The sequence below is a fragment of the Vigna unguiculata genome, chromosome 9 (genome assembly GCF_037176805.1).
Source record: "Vigna unguiculata cultivar grain cowpea cultivar isolate G323 ecotype 2 chromosome 9, ASM3717680v1, whole genome shotgun sequence".
In the NCBI taxonomy this organism is placed as follows: domain Eukaryota; kingdom Viridiplantae; phylum Streptophyta; class Magnoliopsida; order Fabales; family Fabaceae; genus Vigna; species Vigna unguiculata.
The window spans coordinates 24,352,501-24,369,294 of NC_140800.1; the positions used below are offsets into that span (position 1 = coordinate 24,352,501).

The 16,794-nt window shown below is 39.2% G+C and overlaps 2 protein-coding genes across 2 annotated transcripts; both read left to right on the forward strand.

Moving 5' to 3' along the window:
• Nucleotides 1-12,010: 12,010 nt before the first annotated feature.
• On the forward strand, nt 12,011-12,424 carry LOC146883800 (uncharacterized). The gene has a single exon (XM_085666706.1). The coding sequence runs from the start codon at nt 12,011-12,013 to the stop codon at nt 12,422-12,424; it is 414 nt and encodes a 137-aa protein (XP_085522832.1).
• A 1,910-nt stretch (nt 12,425-14,334) lies between these two features.
• LOC146883801 (uncharacterized) lies at nt 14,335-15,092 on the forward strand. The gene is made up of 2 exons (XM_085666707.1): nt 14,335-14,631; nt 14,868-15,092. Exons 1-2 carry the CDS (start codon nt 14,335-14,337, stop codon nt 15,090-15,092), a joined length of 522 nt encoding a protein of 173 aa, XP_085522833.1.
• The last annotated feature ends 1,702 nt before the right edge of the window (nt 15,093-16,794 follow it).

Genomic DNA, 16,794 nt, shown 5'->3' on the forward strand with positions numbered 1-16,794 from the left:
CCTCCCCTTGCTTCCAACAACCCAAGAGTCCGTAGTATTCGGAGTTCTAGCGGGGCCTCCCGTTGCTTCCAACAACCCAAGAGTCCATAGTATTCGGAGTTCTAGCGGGGCCTCCCCTTGCTTCCAACAACCCAAGAGTCCGTAGTATTCGGAGTTCTAGCGGGACCTCCCCTTGCTTCCAACAACCCAAGAGTCCATAGTATTCGGAGTTCTAGCGGGGCCTCCCCTTGCTTCCAACAACCCAAGAGTCCATAGTATTCGGAGTTCTCGCGTGGCCTCCCATTGTTTCCAACAACCCAAGAGTCGGTCGTATTTGGAGTTTCACATCGCTTCCCAGGAAGCCAACAACCAAAAGGTCGGTCGTATTTGGAGTTCAGTATTCGCTTCAGTCGATTCCAACTTCCCAAAAACCTGCCTTCTTCGCAGTTCGGCTAAGTCTCCCTCGTTTCCAACTTTCCTCTAAGTTGCCCTCCTCGCAATTTGGCCAAGTTCACTCTTTTCCAGCGTCATCCCCCCAAGTTGCCTTGGGCGCAGTTCGGCCTAGTTCACTCTTTTCCAGCATCATCCCCCCAAGTTGTCTTGTTCGCAGTTCGGCCTAGTTCACTCTTTTCCAGCGTCATCCCCCCAAGTTGCCTTGTTCGCAGTTCGGTCTAGTTCACTCTTTTCCAGCATCATCCCCCCAAGTTGCCTTGTTCGCAGTTTGGCCTAGTTCACTCTTTTCCAGTGTCATCCCCCCAAGTTGCCTTGTTCGCAGTTTGGCCTAGTTCACTCTTTTCCAGTGTGATCCCCCCAAGTTGTCGTTGCCAACAACCCAAGAGTCCATAGTATTCGGAGTTCTAGCGGGGCCTCCCCTTGCTTCCAACAACCCAAGAGTCCATAGTATTCGGAGTTCTAGCGGGGCCTCCCCTTGCTTCCAACAACCCAAGAGTCCGTAGTATTCGGAGTTCTAGCGGGACCTCCCCTTGCTTCCAACAACCCAAGAGTCCATAGTATTCGGAGTTCTAGCGGGGCCTCCCCTTGCTTCCAACAACCCAAGAGTCCGTAGTATTCGGAGTTCTAGCGGGGCCTCCCGTTGCTTCCAACAACCCAAGAGTCCATAGTATTCGGAGTTCTCGCGTGGCCTCCCATTGATTCAAACAACCCAAAAGTCCATCTTCTTCGCAGTTCAACATCGCCTCCCTCGTTTCCAACAGGCCCAAAGGTCGTCTTCTTCGCAGATCCACGAAGAGCTCATCACGATTTGCCACATTCCATTTCCCACGGGTTGTCAACAACACTTTCTCACACTTCCCGCAATCGAGTACGTGCATGACATGCCAAAGCACATCTTATTTGCCTTCCATCGCACTCAAGACGACGGGTTGTGGAAGAACGATATTGTTCACAACAAGTTCAAGGACAACGTCTCAATCAAGGGACACAACCGAATTATGTTGACTGGGTCGCTAAAGTAAACCCGAGTTCATATAATGCACCGCATCCAAAAGAACTAGCCACAACACGTGCATCACTGAGATGTTTCACTAGATGGAACACGTGCGTGACATTAGGATCCTCCAACACCTCTTCGTGATGGAAAGATAGAATTCGAAGCAACCACAGAAGTACCGTCTAGTGGGTAGGCAACACAGGGACTGATCAACCAATATCACCCAAGGCAACGGGTGAAAATGGAAGAGATGCATGCTTGACCGTTCGATACGCAAGGCATGGAGCCAGCCAGCAAGTGCATCTCGATTACAACTCACACACCCTCACGTTCGCAAGACACCACACCACAAGACGGTCCACCCCCCACCTACCATGGGCAAGCAAGCAAATGGAAACATCAAGTGACGCAGGGTCAAGCATCGCTAGGCATGAAAATAACTTTCCACAATATCCGAGGGACTAGCTGCCGAGCTAACCAACGATCAGTGACGACCGTGTGTTGGTATTAATAAAGCTCAACAACTATGAAGAGGCTAGTTGTGCCATGATAAACATGCTAACGCACGCACCACGTGAGGGGGGAGGCCTCATCAAGCTCCCTTTAAAACCTGCCAGTGTGGAGCTGGCCGGCTCAAGGAGCACTCCCCCCCTATAAGAGGTTAATATGCAAAAGGCAAAATTGTACAAGTAGATACACTTTTTTTGAGCAGACATAAGTCCATATCTCGGGCTATACTTCGAATTTTGATGCGATTTTTTGCAGTAATTCGTAGAATAATGGTATCTCCTTGCTCACCAAATTTCATAATTTTTCTCGAAGGGGAACTATTTTTTTTATTTTTTTTACTTACCGGGTATGTGTAAAATCGGGAAAAATAGAAAAGCACATGTAGACTTCGAATTTCGACCTCATTTTTTCCAGTCCACCACTAAACAATATCAGGAACCTCCCCACAAAATTTCATTCAGTTTGGCCAAGGTCTTAAATTTGACAAATTTTGGCACCAAGCTATCTAGTCGCGGTGCACCGACCAACTTGGCCAAGTGCAAAATGCATCCAATTCAAAACTTTTGTGCACCAACACTTTTACAGTACTCATTTGGGGACATTTGGAGGCCTTTCCAACCCTCACATCTCAAAAACCACGAATTTCATTTTTTCACAAATCTCCCCACCAAGCCATCTAGCTATGCCGCGGTGCACCGACCAACTTGGCCATGTGCAAAACCCTCCGAACTCAAAACTTTCGTGCACCAAGAATTTCATGGTATTCATTTGGGGACATTTGGAGGCCTTTCCAACCCTCACATCTCAAAAACCACGAATTTCATTTTTTCACAAATCTCCCCACCAAGCCATCTAGCTATGCCGCGGTGCACCGACCAACTTGGCCATGTGCAAAACCCTCCGAACTCAAAACTTTCGTGCACCAAGAATTTCATGGTATTCATTTGGGGACATTTGGAGGCCTTTCCAACCCTCACATCTCAAAAACCACGAATTTCATTTTTTCACAAAACTCCCCACCAAGCCATTTAGCTATGCCGTGGTGCACCGCCAACCTTGGTCATGTGCAAAACCCTCCGAACTCAAAACTTTCGTGCACCAAGACTTTCATGGTATTCATTTGGGGGCATTTGGAGGCCTTTCCAACCCTCACATCTCAAAAACCACGAATTTCATTTTTTCACAAAACTCCCCACCAAGCCATTTAGCTATGCCGTGGTGCACCGCCAACCTTGGCCATGTGCAAAACCCTCCGAACTCAAAACTTTCGTGCACCAAGACTTTCATGGTATTCATTTGGGGGCATTTGGAGGCCTTTCCAACCCTCACATCTCAAAAACCACGAATTTCATTTTTTCACAAAACTCCCCACCAAGCCATTTAGCTATGCCGCGGTGCACCGACAACGATCTCGTGGTATCTACTCCGGCATTTGGGTTGGTTAAGACTTCTACAGTGTGTGCTAGGTGTCAACACCCAATTTCGTCCGGGTAAATGCATTTGTTTGGTAAAAAAAAATATAATAATAAAAATAATATATAATTTAATAATAATAAATAATAATAAAATAAAATAAAATATATGTTTTGATTGATGGTAGGTTTTTTAAACTTTAATTCTACCATGGTAAAAAAAGAAAAAAAAGAAAGAAAAAACAAGAGAAGGAGAATCTAATTTATTATAACACTCTCTTCATAAGTCCAAATGTTTTACATATTTTTACCCCCATTTGTTTGCTATTTACACTCTTCACATGACATGTCCGAAAAGAACGTTTATTCCTTTCTATTTTTAGAGAAGCGTATAATATTAGGAGCATTTTTTTTATAATAATTTGAATAAATATCTTGCATTTACACTTATGTGTCTCTTTGTGTTGTCAGACTGGGAATGTTTTATTTTAATTAGAAGCAAATATTCTCGATATAATGCTTTTAGAGAATGGTATGATTTTAATATTTAGATGAAAATATTCCTGGTAATAATTAGAATCAATTATATGAATAATATGTTATGATTTGATCACGATCTTTATGTGACAGAGAATATTATTCTAGTAATTACAGGCAATATTTCGTTAATAATTATAATCAATACCGTGGATATTATGCAATGATTTAATAAGACCAATTCCTTTCCCATATATTTTATTATAATTAAATACTAGGATCTTAATCATACCCCAAGGCGCCTATATATGCACAAAATTACTCTAATGCAAGACACAGAGAAAAAAAATTGGAAAAACCCCTCTCCTTCTTTATTACCAGAGCACGCGCAAAAAGGAGTCACCTTAAGGTAAATGCTCTTTGCACCCAATGCTTTTTATGACTATCGTGTAAAATCAAATATATTATCGTTTGAATCGTTGTATGATTAAATGTGTTCGGGATTCTCATGTTAGATAATTTTGGGTTTGTCATAGATGTGCTCAACCTTTCTCTTTCCCTTTATTTTTCTTGGTAATTAAAAATGTTTTTTTTTTGCAGGCTTTAATTCTCTAAAAAGTAATAATAATAAATATAAAAAATAAAAAAATTATATTATTTCTTTTATATAAGTATTGAATATCATGTCAAGTCTCGGACTTGCTTGATAATCAAAACATCCTTGCGTAGGCTTTTAATTCTCTTTTAATTAATAAGAATAAAAATAAAAAATTATAAAATCATTTTAAATATCATGTCAAATCTCGGATTTGCTTGATAAGAAAATCTTTTATCATGTAAAATCTTTGGTTCTCTTGATGTTAATACAAAAAAATATATATTAAAATCTAAAAAATTTTAAAAACAAAATAATAATATCAAACAATTTTTTTTTTTTACAAAGAACTACATTATCCCTGATTTTCCAAATGGAAATACATAGGAGCGAGGTACAATTAGGGATGTCAACGGGGCGGGTAGGGTACGAGTAGTAGCTCCCCCGTACCCTACCCGCTAGATAAATATCTGCCTCGTACCCGTACTCATATCCGTCGGGTATCCGTTATGCGGATACCCGCCTATTTTTTTCATATCCGTGGGTATCCACGGGTACCCGCGGGTATTTACAAAATTATTTAAAAAATAAATATTTAATCATAAATACAAATAAAATAAAATAAAATACATCATTGTCATAAATTTTAAATAAAGTTCAAATAATCTCAAGTTCACACAAGTTCAAATAATTATAAAAGTAAATATAAAATGACATTCAACACAATTAAAATTCTTTAATTAGTGTTTTGATCAAAAAGTCCATTTTCTCCAATTGATTCCTAAAAAATAAATAAAATAAACAAATAATAAACCTCAATTGCCACGTGCCAAGTATTCTTATTTTGATTTCATCATCTGACAACAAGCAATACCATAAACGTTATTATCTATTTAGAATTTGATGTATATGCCCAATTTCAAATAAAGAAAAGAGAAGAATGTCAATTGGTGTACTTGAAAGAAGACAACGTACCAATACTTGAAGTTTGAAGAATGAAGACAAAAGACAAGATGTGCAACTAAGAAAAAATTAGGCTAGAATATTTTCTACTAATATATATATATATATATATATATATATATATATATATATATATATATATATAAGGGTACTTTTTGTGAATTAAAGTTTAGCGGGTACGGGTATCCATGGGTACGGATACTATGATATCCGTACCCACCCCGTTAACATGCGGGTATCAAAAAATACTCATACCCGCGGGTAGCGGGTATCCATTTTTAATATCCATTTTCTACCCATTGCGAGTTTTATTTGCGGATACCCGCGGGTACAAATTTTTTTGACATCCCTAGGTATAATCCTCGTTGGGCCCAAAAAAATAAAAAATAATTTTGTTTTAATCTTTAATATTTTTGTATGTGTTTTTTATTTTGTTTGATTTTTGGGGAATAACAAATATTTTAAACATCAAATTCTATCTTGCACACTTAATTAAAGAGGGAACCATCTTAAGATGGGCGTTGTGGGGTGCTAATACCTTCCCCACACGTAACCGACTCCTGAATCCAAATTTGGTTTCGAAGACTATTCTTTTTAAGGTTTTTCTATACTTTTCCATAATAAACTATGGTGGCGACTCTTCTGTTCTTCTTTTTAAAATTATTTTCGTCGTCCAGTCGCGATCTCGGTTGCGACAGATAGCGACTCCACTAGGGACATTTTTTAGAGTCGATCCTATTAGTTGAGTGTTATAAAAATTCATTGAACAAAGTTTGAGCCTATAAAAATTCAATTTTTTTTCTAATTACCTTGAACAAGGGTCACCTTTCCATTGAAGTTAACATAATGTTTGCATATATTTCATTTGACTTGTAATTCACCAATAAAATATTAAAAAATTTGGAAAGACAAAAAAAAATTGGTTATGCAAAAAAGAAAAAAGAGAAACAAGAGTTGGAAAGTGAAAAAAAGTGGTGAACAAAGGTAGTCAAATGAATTTTAGGTGCAACCTTAGATAAAGACACTTGTTTTAAATAACCTTTATACCATTTACTTTGAGCCTTCATTATCCATTTTTTTATATCCCTTAGCCTTGGCCATAATACAAGCCTAATAAAGTTCACACAAATCAATGATTAGTTTTTGTTTTTCCAAAACTTTAATTTAGAGAAAAATATTTTGTCATGTTAAGAGGTTTGTCAAAAAAAAAAGATTGAAAAAGTGTTCAAAGATTTGCTTTCAAACACTGGGACAGATTATTTTTGGTTGACATGTTTACATAGAGATCAAAATTAGCACGAGTAGTCAAGTTAAATCAAGGTCATGCCCTTTCATTCTCTCATTATTCATTTGTTTCCTATCATATTTTCTGCTTTGAGCCTAAACTTTGATCTACCTTTCTCCTTCCATTACTCATTATTCTCACCTTGAAATAAATTGGGGAGACATTTTACTTGGTGTTCCTACATTATAGTCGGATATCTTGAATTTGGACAATTATTGACTTTGATTGTCAAACTTACATTTGGGCAACTAGTATGAAATCTTCCATTATTTTCAATATTCTCATGTTATCAACAACTAGGGCAAGCTCAAACATATTTTGCACCTTGAGACCAATCTATACCCTCAAATTGGGGCAAATTTTGAAGTCTCCATATTTTTTTTTATTAATAATTGGGACAAGCCCAGACACACCTCATGTCCTGAAGTTAACTCTTACCTATCAAATTGGGGCAACTCTTTAGTCAATTACTTCATCTAATCCCTTCCAAGAGATTTGGAAATTTCATGTATGTCACTCAAATAGTGTTCAAAAAGCAAGGATACAGAAAAAAGTTTCTCAATAAACTGATTATACCAAAGAATATTTTTCAAAGGAAAAAAATCAAAACACAAGGATTCCATAAATCTAAAAATAACAATAAATTGGGGATCAATTGAAATAAGTTTGATACAATGTAAAAGGTGAAAAACACACAAGGGTATGCTTCATGCATAGATTCATATCTAGTCATACATACATCATTCATTTTTTAGAAAAGAAAAAATTAACAAACAAAGGAATTTTCATCATGCATTCATTAATTCATACATCAAAGTTTCAAATTTTGTTCATGTAAAAAAAAAACATCATAACATGTGCATCATAAACTAATATTGTTAGTGTTCAAAAAGAAAATCCACAAGTCATGCGAACATTATCATTCACCATGCATGCTCGAAATAAACATAACATCATTATCGCACATCATAATCAATGTTAAAAAAATCATACATAGCATATGTCAACATTTTTATGCACATATAATGTAAATGTAAAAAAAAATCATAATAAGCATCAACATACTCATGCATTCATAAAAAGAAAATTCATACAAGGTGTTAGCATCTGCATGCATTCATACACATGACCAATTGTCAAACAAAAAATATCCAAACATGTGTTAGAAAAATTAGGTTCTATACAATATTTGGTTCAAAAAGAAAAAAGTCACATACATGCCCACATATTCATGCATATATCATATTAGCATATTCATGCATACATAAATCATCTAAATGCTCAAAAAGAAAAATTCATAACATGTCTTAATCATCATGCATCACGTACATGCATCATAGTTCTTTTTCATGAAATGAAAAAATTCTTGTCACTCTTGTGAATCGAAACCATCTGCATTCATATGAGTGGTTGTCGAATCTTTCTTTCTAAAAAAATGAAAAATAGTAATATACATAATTTTAATCATCATGGTTCTTTTGTGTCAGTCAAGGTTTCCACACCTTGCCAAGGTTCCCACACCTTGTTTCTATGTGAGTCAAGGTTCTCACACCTTGGCAAGGTTCCTAAACCTTATTTCCATGTGATTCAAGGTTTCCACACCTTATTTCTATGTGAGTCAAGGTTCCTACACCTTGCCAAGGTTTCCACACCTTGTTTCTATGTGAGTCAAGGTTCCCACACCTTGCCAAGGTTTCTACACCTTGTTTCTTATGAGTCAAGGTTTCCACACCTTGTTTCTATGTGAGTCAAGGTTTCCACACCTTGCCAAGGTTTCCACACCTTGTTTATATGTGAGTCAAGGTTTCCACACCTTGCCAAGGTTCCCACACCTTATTTCTATGTGAGTCAAGGTTTTCACACCTTGCCAAGGTTCCCACACCTTGCCAAGGTTCCCACACCTTGTTTCTATGTGAGTCACGGTTTCCACACCTTGCCAAGGTTCCCACACCTTATTTCTATGTGAGTCAAGGTTTCCATACCTTGGCAAGGTTCCTACACCTTGTTTCTATGTGAGTCAAGGTTTCCACACCTTGTTTCTATGTGAGCCAAGTTTTCCACACCTTGCCAAGTTTTCCACATCTTGTTTCTATGTGAGTCAAAGTTTCCACACCTTGCTAAGATTTCTACACCTTGTTTGTATGTAAGTCAAGGTTTCCATACCTTGCGAAGGTTCCCACACCTTGTAGCTACGTTAGTCAAGGTTTTTACACTTTGCCAAGGTTTCTACACCTTGTTTCTAAGTCAGTCAATGTTTCCAAACCTTGCCAATGTTTCTACACATTGTTTCTGTGCTAGTCAAAGTTTTCACACATTGCCATCATTTACGTTAAACGTTCCCACACCAATTCATCTAAGTCATCTATTTTGTTTCATGTATATAACCTGGGACAACTTTTTAGGTTTCATATTATACATTTATCATACGATTTGTCAAGAACAGGTATGACTCTCTTTCTTTCATGCATTCAAATATTTTCAATTTGACTTTCACATGTAAATTTCATATTAGAACCCTCTTCACAGAATGGTTACAAACTTTCATTTCAATATTGGCCCTTTGCGAGGCAATGGTCGAGCCTATGTTTTCTTTTGGTATCTCGGCCCTCTACAAGGCAATGGTCGAGCCTAGGTGTTCTTTTGGTATCTCGGCCCTCTGCGAGGCAATGGTCGAGCCCAGGTTTTCTTTTGGTATCTCGGCCCTCTGTGAGGCAATGGTCGAGCCCAGGTTTTCTTTTGGTATCTCAGCCCTCTACGAGGCAATGGTCGAGCCCATGTTTAGTTTTGATATATCGGCCGCCCAGTTAAACGTATAGTTCCACCTCTGGTAACATGGTTGGATTGCTAACTTCTTCTTTTCATTAGGGACGGGTCTTTTCTTCCTCTTCCCTCTGCGGAGGGGTAGGGCATACAGGGGGCTCGATCGAAGAGAGACAGTGGTGACTCGCCAAGAAAGATTTTAGAAGTGCTACCTGGCTACAGTCAGTTGATGTTATAAAGTCCTCCATTATGGAATGGTTCTCAACAGCACGTGAATCTCCTCGCTTAAAGTGACAGCGTTTATTTCATTTATATCTAAAATATTAGCTTAGCTGAAACGGATCGAGTGTCCTACAAATCAATAGAACCTAGTTCGTTCAGATGATGTACTTGGTAGGACCGTAGCCCAAGCCACCAGGCGAGGAAAGGTTTCATATGGATTTTGAGAGGCAATGGTCAAGTTCAGGTTTTCTGTGGGTATCTCGGTCCTTTGCGAGGCGATGGTCGAGCCCAGGTTTTCTTTTGGTATCTCGGCCCTCTACGAGGCAATGGTCAAGCCTAGGTTTTCTTTTGATATATCGGCCCTCTGCGAGGCAATAGTCGAGTTCAGGTTTTCTGTGGGTATCTCGGCCCTCTACGAGGCAATGGTCGAGTGTAGGTTTTCTTTTGGCCATGGTCAAGTTCTCTTTTTTCATTTTTGAAACCCGAACGAAATTAGTGTTTTTATCTTTACTTATCTTTTACTATGATAATATGAAAATTTCACTTTCATATTATCTAGTCAAATCTAAGTAAAGAGGGGCAGCTGTCAACACCCAATTTCGTCCGGGTAAATGCATTTGTTTGGTAAAAAAAAATAATAATAAAATAATATATAATTTAATAATAATAATAATAATAAATAATAATAAAATAAAATAAAAAATATGTTTTGATTGATGGTAGGTTTTTTAAACTTTATTTCTACCATGGGAAAAAAAGAAAAAAAAGAAGAAAAAAAAAACAAGAGAAGGAGAATCTAATTTATTATAACACTCTTTTCATAAGTCCAAATGTTTTACATACCATTTGTTTGCTATTTACACTCTTCACATGACATGTCCGAAAAGAACGTTTATTCATTTATGTTTTTAGAGAAGCGTATAATATTAGGAGCTATTTTTTGTATAATAATTTGAATAAATATCTTGCATTTACACTTATGTGTCTCTTTGTGTTGTCAGACTGGGAATGTTTTATTTTAATTAGAAGCAAATATTCCCGATATAATGCTTTTAGAGAATGGTATGATTTTAATATTTAGACGAAAATATTCCTGGTAATAATTAGAATCAATTATATGAATAATATGTTATGATTTGATCACGATCTTTATGTGACAGAGAATATTATTCTAGTAATTACAAGCAATATTTCGTTAATAATTATAATCAATACCGTGGATATTATGCAATGATTTAATAAGACCAATTCCTTCCCCATATATTTTTTTATAATTAACTACTAGGATCTTAAGGATACCCCAAGGCGCCTATATATGCACAAAATTACTCTAATGCAAGACACAGAGAACAAAAATCGGAAAAACCCCTCTCCTTCTTTATTACCAGAGCACGCGCAAAAGGGAGTCACCTTAAGGTAAATGCTCTTTGCACCTAATACTTTTCATGACTATCGTGTAATATCAAATATATTATCGTTTGAACCGTTGTATGATTAAATGTGTTCGGGATTCTCATGTTAGATAATTTTGGGTTTGCCATAGATGTGCTTAACCTTTCTCTTTCCCTTTTATTTTTATCTTGGTAATTAAAAATGTGTTTTTTTCGTAGGGTTTAATTCTCTAAAAAGATAATAATAATAAAAAATTATATTATTTCTTTTATATAAGTATTGAATATCATGTCAAGTCTCGGACTTGCTTGATAATCAAAACATCCTTGCGTAGGCTTTTAATTCTCTTTTAATTAATAATAATAAAAATAAAAAATTTATAAATCATTTTAAATATCATATCAAATCTCGGATTTGCTTGATATGGAAATCTTTTATCATGTAAAATCTCGGGTCCTCTTGATGTTAATACAAAAAAAAATATATTAAAATCTAAAAAATTAAAAAAACAAAATAATAATATCAAACAATTTTTTTTACAAAGAACTACGTTATCCCTGATTTTCTAAATGGAAATACGTAGGAGCGAGGTACAATCCTCGTCGGGCCCAAAATAGTAAAAAATAATTTTGTTTTAATCTTTAATATTTTTGTATGTGTTTTTTATTTTATTTGATTTTTGGGGAATAACAAATATTTTAAACATCGAATTCTATCTTGCACACTTAATTAAAGAGGGAACCGTCTTAAGACGGGCGTTGTGGGGTGCTAATACCTTCCCCACACGTAACTGACTCCCGAATCCAAATTTGGTTTCGAAGACTATTCTTTTTAAGGTTTTTCTATAGTTTTCCATAATAAACTATGGTGGCGACTCCTCTGTTCTTTTTGTTTTAAAATTATTTTCGTCATCCCGCCGCGATCTCGGTTGCGACACTAGGTGTCTAGTGGAAGTAGAGGGACGCATGTATAAAGTCAATCTCATATGCCTCCCTCTGCAAGGGCTAGATGTCATCTTGGGGATGGATTGGCTCTCCGCCAATCGCATTCTCATCGACTATTGGGAGAAGAAGTTGTTGTTCTCCAACTCTGAGGAGCCTGAGTTATTGTTTTCCCATGGGGTTATGAAGGAAATCCAGGACGACGCACAGTGCTATATGATCTTTGTCAGGATGGAAGTTGAGAAGGAGGAAAGAATAATAGTGATACCCGTGGTCCGGGAATTTGAGGATGTGTTTCCCGAAGAGGTGCCAGGTTTACCCTCTAGGAGAGAAGTCGAGTTCTCCACAGATTTGGTACTAGGAGTTGGTCCTGTGTCGATAGCTCCTTACCGCATGACTCTAGCGGAGTTGGTGGAGTTAAAGAGGGAGATAGAGTAATTGCTTGAGAAGCAGTTTATACGGCCGAGTGCTTCGCCGTGGGGAGCGCCTGTTTTGCTAGTAAAGAAGAAAGATGGTAGCTCAAGGTTGTGTGTGATAGGCAGTTGAACAAGCTGACTATCAAAAACAAGTATCCCTTGCCAAGAATAGATGATTGGATGGATCAACTGCATGGAGCGGCAGTGTTCTCCAAGATTGATCTACGGTCGGGTTATCATCAGATTCTGGTGAAGGCAAAAGATGTTGAGAAGACTGCTTTCAGATCCAGATATGGGCACTACGAGTATGTGGTTATGCCATTTGGTGTGACCAATGCTCCAGCCATGGATTACATGAACCGGATCTTCCGGCCGTTTTTTGATAAGTTTGTCGTGGTCTTCATAGACGACATTCTCATCTACTCTAGGACGCATGAGGAGCATGCCGAGCATCTGAGGATAGTGCTTGGTATCCTGAGGGAGAAGCAATTGTTTGCCAAGTTGTCAAAGTGCGAATTTTGGATGAGGGAAGTGCAGTTCTTGGGGCACGTGATATCGGCCCAAGGTATAGCTGTAGACCCAGCTAAGGTGGAGGCTATGATACAGTGGGAATGTCCCATGTCCGTGACGGAGATTCGGAGCTTTGTGGGTCTAGCTGGCTACTACAGGAGGTTTATTGAGGGGTTCTCCAAGATAGTAGCACCCCTAACACATCTAACAAGGAAGGAACAACCTTTTGCATGGATTGATATGTGTGAAGAGAGCTTCAGGGAGATTAAGCAAAGACTGACGAGTGCTCCGGTGTTGGTGATTCTGGATGTGAGTAAATCCTTTGAGGTTTACTGTGATGCCTCTCATCAGGGTCTTGGTTGCGTCTTGATGCAAGAGAGGAAGGTGGTGGCCTATGCTTCAAGGCAGCTGAAAGTTGATGAGAATAACTACCCTACTCATGATTTAGAACTAGCGACGGTGGTTTTTGCTTTGAAAATTTGGAGGCACTACTTGTACGATGCGCATTTCTGTGTGTTTAGTGACCACAAGACTTTGAAGTACCTCTTTGATCAAAAGGAGTAGAATATGAGACAGAGGCAGTGCATAAAGTTCCTAAAGGACTACGACTTTGAGCTCCTTTATCACCTGGGGAAGGCGAATGTGGTGGTGGACGCATTGAGTAGGAAGACGATGCATGTGACACACTTGATGATTAAAGAGTTGGAATTGCTTGAAAGTTTCAGAGACATGAAGCTTTAGGTGGAGTTGGAACCATAATTCATTAGATGTAGCACCTTAACTATATCTAGTGATTTCTTGGGCTTGATTAAGGAAAAGCAAGCGAGTGATGCTAGTCTACAAAAGGTGAAAGAGCTTCTAGGATCGGATCAGGCCAAGGAGTTCGCCTTGGGTAGTGATGGTGTGTTGAGGTTCAGAGGCAGGGTTTGTGTGCCAGATGATGCTGAGTTGAGGGGACTAATTCTTGAGGAGGGACACAAGAGTCGTTTTAGTCTACACCCTAGCATGACTAAGATGTACCAAGACCTCAAGGATAGCTTTTGGTGGCAAGGCATGAAGAAGGAGGTTACACAGTTCGTATCCGCCTGTTTGACTTGTCAAAAGGCGAAGGTGGAGCATCAGAAACACAGTGGAACGCTCCAGCCCTTGGATATTCCGGTGTGGAAGTGGGATAGCATAGCTATGGATTTTGTTACCCACTTGCCTTGCACCGTGAGAGGACATGATGCTATATGGGTGGTGGTGGTGGATCAGTTGACAAAGAGTGCTCACTTCTTGGCGGTGAATCTTAAAATGTCTATGGCCAAGTTGGCCCAGCTCTACATCTGGGAGATAGTGAGACTTTATGGAGTGCCTAGTAGCATAGTGTTTGACAGAGACCCCCGGTTCACTTCGATCTTCTGGCAGACGCTGTAGGAGGCTATGGGTAGCAGGCTGAGAATGAGTTCTGCCTATTATCCTCAGACGGATGGCCAGTCAAAGAGGGTGATTCAGTCCTTGGAGGACTTATTGAGGACGTGTATCTTGGACCACCTTGGTAGTTGGGATGAGGTGTTGCCGCTGGTGGAGTTCACCTATAACAACAGTTACCAGGCGAGTATAGGGATGGCGCCTTATGAGGCTTTATATGGGAGGAGGTGTAGGACTCCCTTATGTTGGTACCAGGATGGTGAATCGATTTGGGTAGGACCTGAGTTGTTGCAACAGATCACAAAGAAGGTGCAGTTGGAGAGAGATAGGTTGTAAGCATCTCAAAGTCAGTAGAAAGCATATGCAGACCGAAGGAGAAGACCCCTAGAGTTTGAGGCTGGGGAACATATATTCTTGAGGGTGACCCGGACCACTGATGTGGGAAGGGCTATTCGTTCAAGGAAGTTGTCTCCTAAGTTCTTAGGTCCATATCAGATCTTGAGAAGGATAGGGCCTGTAGCTTATGAGATTGTATTGCCACCCAGTTGGCTAATCTCCACCCAGTTTTTCATGTCTCCCAACTGAGAAAGTATGTGTTTGACCCGTCACATGTGCTGGAGGCGAAGGATGTGCAAGTCAGGGAGGATCTCCGAGTAGTGGTACAACCAGTGGCTATAGAGGATCACCAAGTTAAGGAGCGAAAGGGTAGAGCCATCAGTCTTGTAAAGGTCATCTGGGACGGGAGGATAGCTGACTCTATTGGGAGCTAGAGGAGGACATGAGGAGTTCATATTCACATCTTTTCTGGTAATTCTTATTTTTCGGGGATGAAAAATTTTGTTGTTGGGGAGATTGTGAGACCCATTTTTCTAGCTTATAATAGTTGGGCTTGGTCTTTTCGTAGCCCCAACGCCAGCCCAAAAAGGGACCCCTAATACCCCCTTCCAGCTACTCACTATTCCACTTGTCTCCTTTTTCAGAAGTTGTCTCCCTCTCTCAAACACCCAAGACTCAAGATACAGCTCTGCTAGGGCACAAAGATTGTTTCATCTTCGAGCTAGATCCCTTCTCTTGTGCCTAAAAAGGTTAGGGAAGCTAGGTTTTTAAGTTCTAAAGCGATTTTTGTATGTTTGAGGGTTGTTCCGTGTTTTGGGTGCTTGAATGGTATATTAATCATGTGTAGATGATTGGCTGGTAGTCTGGATGTTACTTTGTGTGGTGTTTCTGCCTCGCATGTCTGGAACAGTGGGGGAAAACTGATATTCTCACCCAAGCGAGCTCGTCTCGCCTAGGCGAGAATATCAAAGGCTCGCCTATGGTTTTGCATCGAGCGCTCGCCCAAGCGGCCCATTCGCGTTTTGAGCGACACCCCGTCTCGCTCAGGCGAGAAAGACTCGTCTCAGCGAGAGCTCGTGAAATCTCACAGGGGCCACTGTTGTAGTCTCGCCTAAGCGAGAGCCTGTAGCTTAAGCGAGGCAACTTCCCTCGCCTGAGCGAGGATGAAGGATTGACCCCAACTAAGGATGGAGGCACATGCTTAAGAAGACTAAGCATGTTTAGAAAGGAAGTTCACTAATCCTTCATCCCTTTCATTTGTGTTTGTTATTTTTGATTCCCTAAGTTGACTTAGTTGAATCAACTTTAGTTGATTTGTTGACCTTTGACTAGGTTTTACTTGTTGACTATAGTTGACTTGACTTAAGCCAACATGCTAATCTATGTTTATTTGCTTTGTAGGTTAATTAGGAGTAAGAAAGCAATGCTAGGTGGCGCATGGTGATTGGGGAGCATAAATGATGTGGAGGAGAGAGTAAAGCAAAGGCATAAAGCATAAACGAAAAGGCATAAAACAAGTGTACCTATGTACCTTTGGTCTCCTTTGTTTTTAGCACACTTTGGCCACATTTTGGAGACATATGAGACACATTCTTTGTCTCCTTTTGTGCTAGAACGAAATTAGCCTTGCACACACCATAGTTAGCTCTTTTGTCTCTCTTTTTTGTAACCTTATTTAACCTAGTTTCTAGAAGCTAGTGTTAGGTTTCTGTAGAGACATCCTTAGGTATCTTTTATTTGCTTAGGAGCCCCTAAACTCCTCTATATAAAGGGTTCTCCGAGACATGTAAAAGGGTTGAACATTTTGAAGTAAAAACACTCTTGTGTCTCAACCATTTGTGAGAGTTTCCTCCGTTAGGAGTGAAACTTTTAAGCCTTATCTTGCATAGCAAGTGGCGGCACACATCCACTCATATTCAAGGTTGCCATGGCTTCTAGCCTAGCCTTGTAGTGGCGTGCTTCTCACATTTTTATCATTTCTTTCCTTTCCATTTTATGTTTTCTTCTTCCTTTAATTGTTCTCGGTTTTCTATGGTTTATGTGCTTTCCATTTTCTTTTTGTTTTGAATCAATTCATCATCTTCTTCTCTTGAGCTTTGTGAAAGGAACCTTCATATCTAGATAGCTTGCTATCTT

Excerpts from the sequence above, each read along its gene's own strand:
- LOC146883800 (XM_085666706.1), top strand. The coding sequence starts at position 12,011 with ATGTATAAAGTCAATCTCATATGCCTCCCTCTGCAAGGGCTAGATGTC.
- LOC146883801 (XM_085666707.1), top strand. The coding sequence starts at position 14,335 with ATGGGTAGCAGGCTGAGAATGAGTTCTGCCTATTATCCTCAGACGGAT. Across the intron at positions 14,632-14,867 it reads TGCAACAGATCACAAAGAAG|TTGGCTAATCTCCACCCAGT; the intron begins GTGCAGTTGGAG and ends ATTGCCACCCAG.